At 36.6% G+C, this 14,350-nt stretch overlaps 1 protein-coding gene across 8 annotated transcripts in view; it reads left to right on the top strand.

The window, feature by feature from the left end:
- LOC105467671 (putative ankyrin repeat domain-containing protein 20A2) overlaps positions 1-14,350 on the top strand; it is a 79,666-nt gene that overhangs the window by 35,286 nt on the left and 30,030 nt on the right. For 7 of the 8 annotated variants that reach the window (XM_071079798.1, XM_071079795.1, XM_071079796.1 and 4 more), the window contains 4 exons: positions 2,063-2,147; positions 4,646-4,674; positions 4,766-4,838; positions 10,555-10,625. In XM_071079798.1, the coding sequence (XP_070935899.1) occupies positions 2,063-2,147; positions 4,646-4,674; positions 4,766-4,838; positions 10,555-10,625 (258 nt within the window). The remainder of the gene's footprint in view (positions 1-2,062; positions 2,148-4,645; positions 4,675-4,765; positions 4,839-10,554; positions 10,626-14,350) is intronic. The other variant, XM_071079797.1, reaches the window with a different exon arrangement.

Here is a 14,350-nt window from a genome sequence, read left to right as displayed (position 1 = left end):
CAACGTGGTGAAACCTTGTCTCTAAATAAAAACACACAGAAAAATTAGCCGGGCATGATGGCACATGCCTGTGCTCCCAGCTGCTCAGGAGGCTGAGGCAGGAGAATCACTTGAACCCGGCAGGCAGAGGTTGCAGTGAAACAAGATCACACCATTGCACTCCAGCCTGGCTGACAGAGCTTGACTACATCTTTAAAAAATAAAATAAAATAAGATAAAATAAAATAAAATAAAATAACCACTCAAAGTCCTTATAAATAATCATTGGAAGCTCCTGCATACCATGAGCTACTGGACGTCAATGAACATACTTGTGTGTATCCTGGAGGGCCTAAAATACAGTCTTCTATGTAAGAAGCATTTTAATTGTTGTTTTTTTTAGATGGGGTTTCATTCTGTCCGCCAGGCTGGAGGGCACTAGTGAGATCTTGGCTCACTTCGATCTCTCTTTCCTGGGCTCAGGTGATCCTCACACCTCAGTCATCCAAGTAGTTGAAATTATAGACCTATGTCATGATAGACCTGTGTCACCATGCTTGGCTGAGTTTTCAAGAGACAGGGTTTTGCCTTGTTGCCCAGGCTGGTCTTTAACCATTGGGTTCAAGTGTTCAGCCTCTCATAGTGCTGACGTTACGGATTGAGATGTTCAGCCTCAATATTTGTTTAGTCTGAATAAAGAGACAAGTGAATTTTTAAATAATAGAATGTTATAAGTAATATACCTAATGTATCTAATAATTGAATATTGTATTTAAAATATTGCTTACATTTGTGTTATTGTTAATATTTAAAGTTATGTAACTTTTGAAGTGTTATGTTGAGGAATTATGCCATAAATAACAAGGAAATAAATTAGAAATAGGTCATCAGTAGCAAAGAGGGTTACAATATATTTTCTAGTATGATTCAACTGGAATCTTAACATTGTGATTTTAGATTAACATTTCTTAAATGTTTTATTAGGCCCAACACATGTTCTATTAAATATACCATTTTAAGCTATACATTACCCTTTAGAGTTCTGGTGACAAATTCTTTTTCTGGGTGGAAAGTTGATGGAAAGTTCCTGGTTTCTCTCTGTTATAATAATTTTCTTTCAGGTAGTGGTAGATGACCATATTTAGCTAATTGAAAGTTTTAGAGTAATGAAGTCTATCACAGAAGTACTTACAAAAAACTTATTGGAGCATAAATATTAATTAGTATTATTAGGGATATGAAAGAACAAAAGGCTGTGTTACAGATTTCTTTCTCCAGGTACTTTATTGCACTTCATGTTGTTTCTTTTCTTTCTTCACTTAAGCTCATATTTCATTGATCAATTAGGCTTGTTTTTCATTTGTATCTCTCTTTACTCTCACATTTTAAATAGAAATTTTGGAGGAGTCAGGGTCTTGCTCTGTTTCCCAGGCTGGAGTGTAGTGGCATGATCTTGGCTCGCTACTGTCTCTAACTCTCAGGCTCAAGTGATCCACATCAGCCTCCTGAGCAGCTGGGATACAGGCACAGACCATCATGCCTGACTCCTTTATGTACTTTTGTGTAGAGATGTGTTCTCATTTTGTTGCCCTGGCTGGTCTCAAACTCCTGAACTCAAGCAATCCACCCACCTTGGCCTTGCAAAGGGCTGGGATTACAGGTGTGAGCCACCATGCCTGGGCAACATTGAGGTTTATTTAAAGGAATTGATTAGGGCTGTGTGTGCTGGTGCACACTGGTTATCTCAACAGTTTGGGAGGCAGAAGTGGAAGGTTTGCTTGAGCCTAGGAGGTTGAGACCAGCCTGGGCAGTATAATGAGGCCTTGTCTCTACAAAACTACCAATAAATACATTAGTCTGGCATGATGGTATGCACCTGTAGTTCCAGCTATCAGGAAGTTGAGGTGGGAATATTGCCTGAGGTCGGAGGGTTGAGACCACAGTGAGCCATAATGATGCCACTGCATTCTAGCCCTGGGTTGACAGAATGAGATCCAGTTTCATAAAAAGAGAATGATAAGAATCTCTTGATGTAACTCATTATAATTTTTTAAATGGAAACTAATTCTTGATATTTCCTTAGCAGTGTGTCCCCGAGAAATTGTCACAGCCTTTACCTGGACCTTCCCATGAAAAAGGCAACAGAATAGTCAATGGGAAAGGAGAAGGTGAGAAGTGTATTTTATTTAAAAAGTCATTTGATGGAATGTTTCTTTTAAAACATGAGCACTAATATAGTCTACTAGCTAAAGAAAATGTCCTATTAACTATAATAAGTAAAGGAGAAGTCAAATGGTGATAAATTGTGTCTCTAACCAAGGGTCAGCTATTGATTCTATTGGGAGCACCACTAAAGGAGCTGAGTGTGAGTTCCATTTTAAGATACTCTAAGACCTGAGGCAACTCAGGAGAGAGGGAAGAGGAAATGAATAAAGAGAAAGAAAGAATGAAGAGGGCAGAGTGTACATGTAATACATAAAAAAAATATGCGGGCGTATGTAATGGAGGTTAATAAAGTCAAATTGCTCTGTAGAGGAAGGAAGAACAGGGTGTTAGAAATAGGAAAGAAGATAAAGTGAGCTTCCAGTACGAAAATGTGTCAGCGAATTAGAGTAACATTTTCCTACTCTTGCTGTCATGCTCACTACTGGGGAGGCATTAAGGATTGAGGTACTTTACCACACAGACCTGTGGTTTATCTACCATAGATGAATATCACCATAAATGGTCAGCCATGAATGGCTATAATTTAGTTTTATAGAAAATGGTGTAAATTCATGGGATAGTATCGTATAGGCCAAATTAACATCGTTGAAATGAACAGTGTTGGGTGATTTATGGAGAAGAAATTAAGTAGAGATCGTATTGCCTGATTAAAAGTTCATTAGAAACATTATGGCTTATAATGTAGTATTAAATTCAGGGACATAGTAGGGAAGAAATTGACGCTAGGCCAAACAGGGCAATTAGGGTAAACCAATATGCAAGCACATCAGTGTAGAAAAGGGCATTCAAATTGTCGTGAATTAGTTGAGGAGCTTCTGGAAAGTGCACATTCTGATTCAGCAGGTATGGGATTCTTTATTTCTCATGAGTACTCAGGTGATGTTAGTGCTGGTCCCTGGACATAGCCCTGAATAGCAAGGGAATAGCCTTCCTTTAGAGAAATCTGGAAAAAGAACTATTGGAGAGCAATTTAAAAAATAACAGAATCCAGGGAAAGCATTAATTTCCTTTTATTTCTGAGCATGATTCTAGCCACAGGGGAAGGAGAATGAGATGAAAAGAGAGATTACAGGTGTATACTACTCCTGAACACAGATGACAACAGTGGTCGCAATGATCCATAAAAAGCAGCTAGGAAGGGAAGCATCAGGATGACAGATCTAAAAATCACTTTTTCAAAGGAAGAGGGATTGTGAAAGGACAAGGAGGGAGGAAAGAAAGACATTTGCTGTGTTCTTGGGAGTTAAAGCCAAGTAAACTTGAGATGAGTCACTTCCAGTTGCTTTGGCATATGGCCAGTCTCACAAGAGAGGTTATTGCTGTGGAGAGTACTGGAGGCAGGAGGGAGTGCTAGACTTGGGGTAAACTGCAGCAGCTCATTTCACTTCATAACTGTCAGGCCTCAGAGAGAGAAGTTTCACTGACATGAGCGAATAAGATGTGATTAAATTGCATATAGATGCTTTGGCTAATTTTTTTTTTTGAGACAGCCAGTTATTTGATATGATAGCGGTTTTGTAAATGTCCTTTACAGTGTAAGATAATATACCAAACTTAGTTAATTTTAGATGCAATCATATTATACAATTCATTCTGCGAATACCAAATTTCTCATTTTCAATAAATACTGCACTGATTTTGCAATATAACAGTGTATTCATATCCAGGAAGTCTGTGGTATTTCAGTGTTTTCTTTTTTGATAAATATTTTGATATTGGAAACTGATTCTACATAGTTTATTTGATGTGTTTTATGGACCACCTTGTATGAGTGGATCCAGGAGCTCTAATTCAAGGCCAAACGAGGGGATAGGAGAAATGTAGGTGCTACAGTAGCCCATGTGGTCATGGGAAAAATGAATATTTCATTTAGCTGTGATTTCATAAGTGTGTATAACAGCTGATCAATTTAGAACACTGTCTTTGATGAGAGGTGAATTGCACGTTCACCTGAACTGTCATCTCAACTGTGTATTTCCTCAGCGACAGGACATGGGGAATTTATCTGTGGTGTGCTGGCAGCAATGCCTCTAATGTGTTGAGTGAAAATACTCTGTACCTTCACCCTCAGCCTTGACATTGATACTCTCAGGTTTGATTTCCTCATCTGTTTAATGGTCTCTTTACTCCTTATCAGCCCATGTGTTTACAGTGATATCCAGGCTTTTCTGTTTTAGGCATAGGCATTTGAAACATAATGTCACTATTGAAATGTAAACTGAGTATTAGGAATCCTATATTCCTATTTTCCTCATTATATTTCTGTCATGTTGCTGTCCTAGGCAAGGAAAAGAAGAAGCCAAGCAGTACCCTCAAAACTTTAAGTAATTATTTTTATAGTCAGGCATGAGAACTCAGCTTGATAGTAACACTGCCTGAATGTTTGGTTGGCCCTGTCATACTTACATATAATTGATGACATATCCCCTTTGCTTTGTAGGGCCTCCTGCACAACATCCTTCCTTGAAGGTAATTAATTATGCATATTTTTGAAGCACTAACTCCATGTTGTATAAAATATATATGATTTATGAATCATTTTCTTTTAAAACCCATTCAGCCTAGCACTAAAATGGAAGATCCTGCTGTGAAAGGGGCAGTACAAAGAAAGAAAGTACAGACCTTGAGAGCAGGTATGTTATCAATACAAATGGAATGCTGGAAATAAGTACATTAAATGATGGAAGTGCTCACATTATTCTTACCGCTAATTCTATTTGCTTAAAATTGAATGGTAGGCATTGACATAAATGTTATTGTTTGTATTCATATTTGAATAAAAACAAATTTAGAAGCCATAAAAATATTTTTACAATGTAAACTTTGACTCAGATGTTTCTCTTTTAATATTTTGTATAGCATAAAGTTTTCAATATAAAATTTTTGTACTTGTCAGGGATTCAAAGCAGTGAAATTTGAGACTCTAAGATATTTCCAGTGAGTTATGTGCTAGTTGGAGTTCTGATCTTTACCTAGAGGAAGGCTTTACTTATTAACGTGTCAGTTTCTGTGTTAACTTTAGAGGCTTGCTGCTAGTGTTATTACACTGATGATCTGAAGCCAATCAGATGTTCCAATGAGCAGACTGTGCATGTAGGTGTATGCATACGTGTGTGTATGTGTGAGTTTGTGACGTCTTTGACTATTAAAAATGAGGAAAGTAATGATTCATTTATAACTGGTAGACAGTCTTTTAAAAGGGTTATTTTGAGACTTTTTGGTGTTAAGGTTTTTAAAACATGATTGCATAGAGGCTACCGACATCATAAATTGGTTTTCATTTCAAAGCCCTTTTGAAATCTTTAACTATATTGTGATGCTCAGAAGTAATATGCAGAATGTTTTATTTGTGTCCTAAAATGGTACATGAGTGGTTCTACACTTTACATACTTTTCTGCCACCTTCTTTGGTGTATCATATTTTCCAGATGCATCCACATTGATATGATTATCTCTGGTTTAACTCATTTTACACTTTTCATTGTATTCCCTTTTTCCACTTTACCACTTTCAGTTAGACTCTCCTGTTGCTGATAAATGAAGAAAGAAAGAAAAATAGAAATAATGTCAGATTAAAAGGGCTTTTTAAAATCAGTTTGTATCTATTAATATTTACTATATGAAAGTTTAAAGCTGAAAAGTTCAGAATACAAGCATGCACCACCATATTTTATACATGCAGTTAGAACTATGACTCGTGAGCCTTTAGCCTATGAAGTTAGGACAATTCATTTCTCTGAGGAAGAATGCTGCACTGTTCTCAGAAAAGAAAATTGAAAATAGAAAGTGGCATTGTCTTATTTGACCTCGTGGACATCCTTGAATGAATCTGAAACTCCAGGGTCTCTCAGATCAAAATTCAGAAATAATGTTTTGATCAATATATATAGTTTATGTAAGTTCAGTTATCATGAACCCTTGATGGCCAACTGACCTTTCAAGTTTCACTTCTGCATTTTTTGCTCTTTTCCTTGACTTGTCTTAAAAGCTAAAATTCAACAGTTTTATTGATACAGAAACCGGGAATACAACTTTCAAAATATATTTCTGTCCTATCTCACAGCGTTGTGTACTCTTCAGATCTCGTGTGAACATAGACTTATTTTTATAATGGAAAAATTAGGTCTTTTGTTTGTGTTTTTGAGACAAAGTCTTGCTCTATCACCAAGGCTGGAGTGCAGTGGCTCAGTCTTGGCTCATTACAACCTCTGCCTCTTGGGTTCAAGCAATTCTCCTGCCTCAGCCCCTCAATTAGCTGCTGTTACATCCACGTGCTACCACACCCTGCTAATTTTTCTATTTTAGCAGAGATGGTGTTTCTCCATGTTGGCCAGGCTGCTCTCAAACTCCTGACCTCAGGTGATCTGCCCACCTCAGCTTTCCAATGTGCTGGGATTATAGGCGGGATCCACTGTGTTGGCTACAGATAAGATTGTTAAGGCTATTGTATTTTAGATAAATCTTTGGTCTATATTTAAGGCTTCACATGTGAATTCTGAAGGTATTCATGCGTTGAGGGAAGATCATCTTGGTTAAATGAAGGCAGTTTTTAATTTAATGTATACTCATTATAATGGTTTTGAAGTTTTTGTCTCTAGTACACAGAAACACACAATAATGTCATGTGTTTATTCTCAAACTTAGTTATTCAAATATTTTCTTATCACTGAAGAATCTTAATTATTAATAAACAAATTTCTCATGGAAAACAACATATATAATAGAGATAGTTGAGTGATTCAAAGTAAATTGTAGTAAATCACAGAAGCTTAAAACAAGTTAAATAAACTTGTTTGAGTTAATAGCAATTACAGGACTTGTAAAATACATTAGACCATGAGGGAGTAGTGTGTTTGTAGGGTAGATGACAACATGGCACTGCTTCAGGGAAGAAAGAATTTTTACACTTTATTACAATTTGTATTACTATTTACATTCTAATAAATAAAAACATAATTTTCAGATATTTTAGATTATGTTTCTACTAGTTGAATCATCAATAGTAAGACTTCAAAGATTTGGGAAGTTGTGAGTTGATGATAAATGTCTATCACCATCAGTGATGAAAAATCAGACAGCAACTACAGACTTTGGACACACGAACTTCATAGTTAAAGAAAGGATTAATATTGGAGCTGTGTTACTATCAGGGAATTATATTCTTCATTACCTGTGTGAGTAGCAGCTATTAGAGTAGGAAGAGAACAAAGAAGGGAAGGAAGCATAGAACATGTTATTCTCGATTCCCTTGGCAGGCTTCATGCTCCCATAGTTCTGACTTTTCAGAAGTCATTTTGTGGCCAAAAGTACTTTGTGTTTCCTCCCCTTCTGCAGCCTACACCCAAACAGAATGCTTCTTAGCAAGGCATTTGTATTCTTCCTTTAAGGAAAGCAACATACAAATAACCAAGAGAATAAGGAGAAAGAGTAATTTCATTGAGGTTAGTATGTAACATAAATTTGAGAGTGGGTACCATGATTATATTTAGAATTTGGGGCTGGATTGGAAAAATTGGGGGCTGCTGCAGACGTCTACAGATTTCCTACTCAAGCACAGTGTGGCTTTGATTTATTTTTACATCTCTAATTCTGCAATTATTAGTTACAACTGTATGCAACGTCACTAAAAATACCTTCCCAAACCAAATATTAAATAATGCCTATAGCTTTCTGTATTATAATGTTGATTTTCCCAATATTAATGGGAACCATCGAGCATTTGCCTTATGGTGTCTCCTCAGCTGTACTCACACGTTCCTTCACCTTGTCTTAATGGATAGTAATCCACTAGGAGTATGGGTGTTCAGAAGAGCTGTATCATTTAAAGATAACACAGGAGCATCAAATTTAGTTCTGCTAGAACACCAAGTCTATTGACTAACTGCGGCTAATATGGGGTCTACTTTACATACAAGTGAAATTCAGTGCTCTTAATCAGTCATATGATCATGTCAATAGCAATAAATTATGCAATATATTTTCACCCCTATAGTTTTAATTTCTTTTTCCCCTTATGTCTAGAATTAACATTTTGTTTTACAAAACATGATGATAGTCTTCTAGAGTAGTGATGACAAGTTATAAATCCAAAGTTTCTTAACTATGCAAATGACTTGTTTGCTTCTATTTTCTCATGAGCTTGGTAAATCCAGGAAGCAGAACTTTTAAAAGAAAATCCCCAAATGTGGCTGGGCGCCGTGGCTTGTGGGTGTAATTCCAGCACTTTGGGAGTCTGAGGCAGGCAGATAACCTGAGGTTGGGAGTTTGAGACCAGCCTGACCAACATAGAGAAACCCATCTCTACTAAAAACACAAAATTAGCTGGGCATGATGGCACATGCCTGTAATTCCAGCTACTTGGGAGGCTGAGGCAGGAGAATCTCTTGAACCTGGGAGGCAGAGGTTGCAGTGAGCTGAGATAGCACCACTGCACTCCAGCCTGGACAGCAAGAGTGAAACTCCATCTCAAACAACAACAACAACAACAACAACCACAAAACCCAAATGCATTTCCTGTGCACGGTAAAACTGAAACAGAAAAAGTGTAAAGTAAATAGAAGTAACTGAAACAGTTTATGTAGATTAATTTACTTCTCATTTGATAAAGTTTGTAAAGTAATGAGCAGAGTGTATTGCTCCAGGGATCCAAGCATCTTAAAGGTATATAAGGATATCAGAAACTGACTTCTGGGTTGGGCACGGTGGCTCATGTCTGTAATCCCAGCACTTTGGGAGGCTGAAGCAGGTGGATCATTTGAGGTCAGGAGTTCAAGATGATCCTGGTCAAACAGGTAAAACCCCATCTCTAAAAAAAATACAAAAATTAGCAGGCGGTAGTGGCATGCACCTGTAATCTCAGCTACTTGGGAGGCTAAGGCAGGAGAACTGCTTGAACCTGGGAGGCCGGGTTGCAGTGAGCCAAGATCATTCCACTGCACTCCAGTCTGGGAGACAGAGTAAGACCTTGTCTCAAAAAAAAGAAGAAAAAAAGAAAACTGATTTCTGCCCAAATCTTCATCCATAGCCCGTTCCCCGTCTGCCTTTTTCTCTGGAATTACTGAGCTGCTGGCAATGGCCCCCTCACCATTCCTCTTTTGCAGAGAAATACATACACTCTTGGAGGCTTCTCTCCCTCTCTCATTGCTTCCTGGCATGTGCTCACCCTTTCCTGCCCTCTGCCTCACTTAATCTGGCTAACCTCACTCTCTAAGTCGCAGCTCATGCATGATCTTTAGGAAAGCCATCGCTGACAGCTTTTGTTTTCCTTCCTTATACCCCAGTGCTTAACACATAGCAGGAACTCAATAACTAATTATTTAGTAAAGTTAAGACTGTTTATACAAAGATGATTCAAAAGATTGTCCTCTACAACCTAGCAGCAAAGGGGATCAACAAGTAAAGACATGATGTGCAGTTCAGGTGGTAAAGTGACACTGGAAAAATTGCCAAAGTACTAAGGGAGGCCCATGAAGCAGACACGTGTGTGTGGAGAAAGACAGCTAGAATGAAGGAAGACTTCACACAGCATTCTGAGCCTTTTTTCTTTTTCTTTTTCTGTTGTTGGAGACAAGTTCTTACTCTATGCCCCAGGGTGGAGTGCAATGACGTGATCGAGACTCACTGCAACCTCAAACTCCTGGGCTCAAGGGATCTTCTCACCTGAACTTCTTGAGTAGCTGGGATTGCAGGCACATATCAACATACCTGTCTAATTTTTTGTAGAGTCAATGTTATCTATGGTTCCCAGGCTGGCCTTAAAACTCTTGGCCTTGAGCAATTCTCCCATTGTGGCCTTCCAAAGTGCTGGGATTACAGATGTGAGCTATTATGGCCAGCCTACATTCTGAGTCTTAAAAGATGAAAATAAATTTTTCAGAATAGTAGGGGAAAACATTTGTGATGTAAAAAATGGGGTGAACACTAATTAAGGTATAAACAATGACAATTTTGCAAATTATTAGTAACTGCCAACTCAATGAGTGTTTGTAAAAAGATACTGTTATGAATTATAGTAAAGTGTTACATTGTATATTTTGACTGCATTTCAAAATTTGTTTTGTTTGCAACAGCTTTGTTTATTTATATTGGGTGGAACAATTTGTAAGTGACCCTGAGATTTTGTATGGCTTCAACCTGGTGATACCTAGTGTCTCCCCAAGTGGTTTGTTGAAGTTTTGGATAATGAGAAGTATTTCTTAAAGAAGTAAATATTTCAGTAAACATTAAGCTTCATTTAAACTCTCAAAATATATAATACAAAGAAATTTTATTCTCTATTTTTATAAAGATTATAGTCTTTATCTAACTGTTCTTAGTTCATTTGAACTAAACCAATGAATTTGTCAACAGAACAAGCCTTACTAGTGGCTTCAGAGGAGGAGCAAGAAAGGCATGAAAGAAGCAAAAAGAAGCAACCACAGGTATATAAAAATTTAAGTTTCTTGTTTAACATTGTTTTCTTTTTTTTTTTTTTTTTTGCTTTAGTAAGAAAGCATAGACCAAATGACATGACCTTTTAGAATATACCTTTAGAATCAAATGGATCATAATTTTATATTCAATTTTTAAAACATTTTAACCTGTTACAAAACCTAAGATATTCTTACTATCTCTAGTAATTCATAGTTGTCTTTACCCTTGGAATTGAGGCAAGAAATCTTCTTTTATTTTTATAACCTTACTCTTAATACAGAAGGTAACATGAAATATTGAGTCATATTACTAAGGAATAGAAATTATGAACAATTTAACCATGATGGCCATTGAGCTAAACTAGTGCTAAAGGAGTCATCATTGCCAGCGGTTCAAATGTTGCAGTTTTATATTGCTGGTCATCAGTGTCGAGTTTAAAGATGTATTCTGTTTTGTGGTCGCCAGTTGACTTCAGTGTCTGTGTTCAGGAAATGAATGGGGTCATAAAAGTCAACCCAGTTGCCTATTAAGAGAATCCTACCTTGCAGAATGGGACTTTTGGTGTCAGGGTACAAACGATAACTTTATTTCAACATAAATACATAGTAAATATTCCTACAATTTAAAAAATCCATCCACTATCACTAGTGGAACTTAAAATATATTAGAAGTGGATATAAGCAGAAAATCTATCTAGATACATAACACTATCATAGTATATCATTTGAATTGGAATTTAAAATTTTGCTTCTCTTTCTTAGTGGTGTTCAGTTTGGCTCTCAATAATTGAGTGTTTGCCTAGTCTCTAGTTACTCTTCAGAAATATATGTGCACTGTAGGGGCTCACTCTTTCTGGTATGCTGAGGTAAAATCTTTGTAAGAGAGGAATCTTTTATAATACTACCTATCTTTGAATTCATTTCTGGTAGATTTAACACATAATGAATTAAGTTCAGTCCAAACAAACACAGAGAGTTCAGCTTGCCAGTTCATGTTTCTCTCCTATGTTAAGCCAAGGCAAATTATTTTTCACATTTTAGTTACAATTCCATCATATAAGAGTAGCGACACATAGATTAAGTATCAGTTAAATTTTAATTATTTTCTAACATTTCTTTGTTTGTAATTGATTAAAGCCAATTTTAAAACATGCACTCCAACAGAAAAGACAGTAACTGAGAAACAAAACAAGCAAATTTGTTTTCCATTTTGCACCTTCCAAAAAAAAGGTCTCAAGAACCAGAACTGGGTGAGAATTGTGATAACGGGAATATATCTGTATATTCAGGACTTTCTTTAAGATTCATTACAAACAAGTTCAAGCTGAATATTGGTGAAAGTTTTGAAAACTCCAAAAGTATTGCTTGCCCTGAGGCAGAGCTTCTACATAGTAACTCTAAAGAGGGATGAACAAAAAAGGAGTGCCCTCTGATCTGATGAGTCATGTCCATGATTGTGAGGAGGAAGACGCATCTGGAGGGCCTAACTCTGTGGCATTCCAGGCAGCACCTGAACAGAGGAGGCCCATGGCAAATGTCTTTCATTCCATTCCCACTCCAGGTCCCTGAAATATACTTAGCAGTCATCTTCTAAGCTTCATTTAAATGAAAATAAATCAGACTATAAAAATGATAACAAACCAGACACATAGTTTGTTTCTAACACAGATGAAGAAAAAAATTTTAATGATACAGACACCAAAAAATTAAGGAACCTAGTAATTATGATTGAAATGAAAGATGATTAAGAGTTTGACATGCAAATAGCAAAAAATATAAACCCGAATATCACTCTTTGGAAATTAGACATTAGGTATTGGCCTCCGTCTAGAGATCCCGAAAGTCTTTTTGATTTGTGGTTTACCCACCCCAAAGAAATGAAGCATATGATTCAGATAGAAAGCTACAGTATTTCTGCTGCTACAGATACTTCTAAAAACAGAAAACCAATATAGTGCTTATTCCAGAAGCCACCATATGACAATCCCAGTGCTAACAACTACAAAAGCAGGAATCTTGAATTATAAAATGTGAGTTATTCTCTGCCACATAGTGAAAAAACATCAAAAATATAGCTAGGAGACTTACAGCAAGATATTCCAAGGTTTAAGAATGAGATAGGCATGTTACAAGCAGAGTTCCTGGCTTTGGAGAAAGAGAAACTCCAACTTCAAAAAGACAGAGGTTTACTTGCTGCTTCTCTTTTTTCTCTTTATCAATTATTTGATGTAGTCAAATTTTCTATTCAAGAAAATCTCATGCGTACAGTTACAGCGGGGTTATCTAAATGTGTAATTATGTGTCAAAGTAGATTAGTTCTGCTATCTAAATAACGCTTCTGGAGAATGTTCTCATAATGTTTGTTCATTAATCAACCTAAGTCTCACTCTCAGTCTTCCAAGTGGCGTATGGGCTGGGAAACTAATTCAGCCGTATACCAAGAGACCTTCTGAACCAGATAAACATAAAGAAATTGCTAAAGAAATAAGCTCTAGATCCTAGATTCTTTTTTCTGTATTCATTTAGAGATGAGTTACATTTATTTATTAATAGAATGGGAATACAATGGGAGGGAAGCAATGACTGAGATGAGCCACAAAAACACATCTCGCCTTGAGAGTTGCAATGAATATTCCCAGCCAAATGAGTCTGTTTAATGTGTTTTCATGCCTGCAAGTTTATCTGCTTAGCTCAAACTGTTTGAACTTATAGTCCCATCATGGTTATTTCAAATACTTTTGAAAACAGATATATACTTCCACATATTTTAAAAAATCACCAGTTTCCAATTTTTCTGCTGAATCAGACCTTATGTTGTTTAATAAAGTATAGTAAGTTTTGGCATGTATTATTTTGATCATATAAGAAGCATCATTTATCAGCCAAAAATTTAACCTTTGACTCTTTAGGAGGAAGTTGAGTTCTGTACATTGTGTTCTAAAGATAGAGATTTTCTTCTTTCAAAGTAAAAGCACATGAGGCTTTTTGCACCCTCTGAGGCATTAAATTGCTTTGCTCAAGTTAGACTTTTAATATATCTGACTAATTTGATAAATTGATCTTTTATGTAATTCAGCAATATAGAGTTGTATCATGTTATTTGGTGCCATGAAATGCTAGTGAATGCCACCTTAGGAGATGTGGATGAAACATTTAATAGGTCTTGGTTGGTTTGACTCCCATTATCAGTAGATAATGGGGCTAAAGTTGATAACTGGACCATATACATTCCACCTGTCACCTTTTGTGGTAATTGAATGTGAAATCTGGGAAGCATCGCATTTTCCAGAATTCTGCACTAGAAACTCAGCAGTTTCACTCTGCTTCTTGTGTTGTGGCAAACTTTGGTTCCCATCCTTCAGGGAGCACATTTACTTTTTTGATATCCCAGGATTCAAATGGAAAAAAGAAAAAGAGAGAGAGAGATAAAAGACAGTGGGGAAAAGAATAGCTTAGTGCAGAAAAGGGAAACTTCTTTACTGTTCCTGAAGCCCCACAAGGTCACATCCTCTTCATCTGGCTATTTCATGTAACATCCAGGTGGTAAAGACAGAAGACATATGTTACGCCTGTGTCTTTTTATTTCTCTGTTTCTGCCAGTCAGATAGCATAAAAATTTATATCAGGCAGCAAAGAGTGGATGGGAATAAAAGCACAAAATGGAGAAGAGTCCTTTTTGAAATTTTGTAAAATTCTTCTGTTCACTCAAACAGAAATAAGCAGACTCGGCAAAA

This window comes from Macaca nemestrina, chromosome 15, assembly GCF_043159975.1.
Source record: "Macaca nemestrina isolate mMacNem1 chromosome 15, mMacNem.hap1, whole genome shotgun sequence".
NCBI lineage: Eukaryota > Metazoa > Chordata > Mammalia > Primates > Cercopithecidae > Macaca > Macaca nemestrina.
This window is presented reverse-complemented; position numbering and strand designations above follow the sequence as displayed.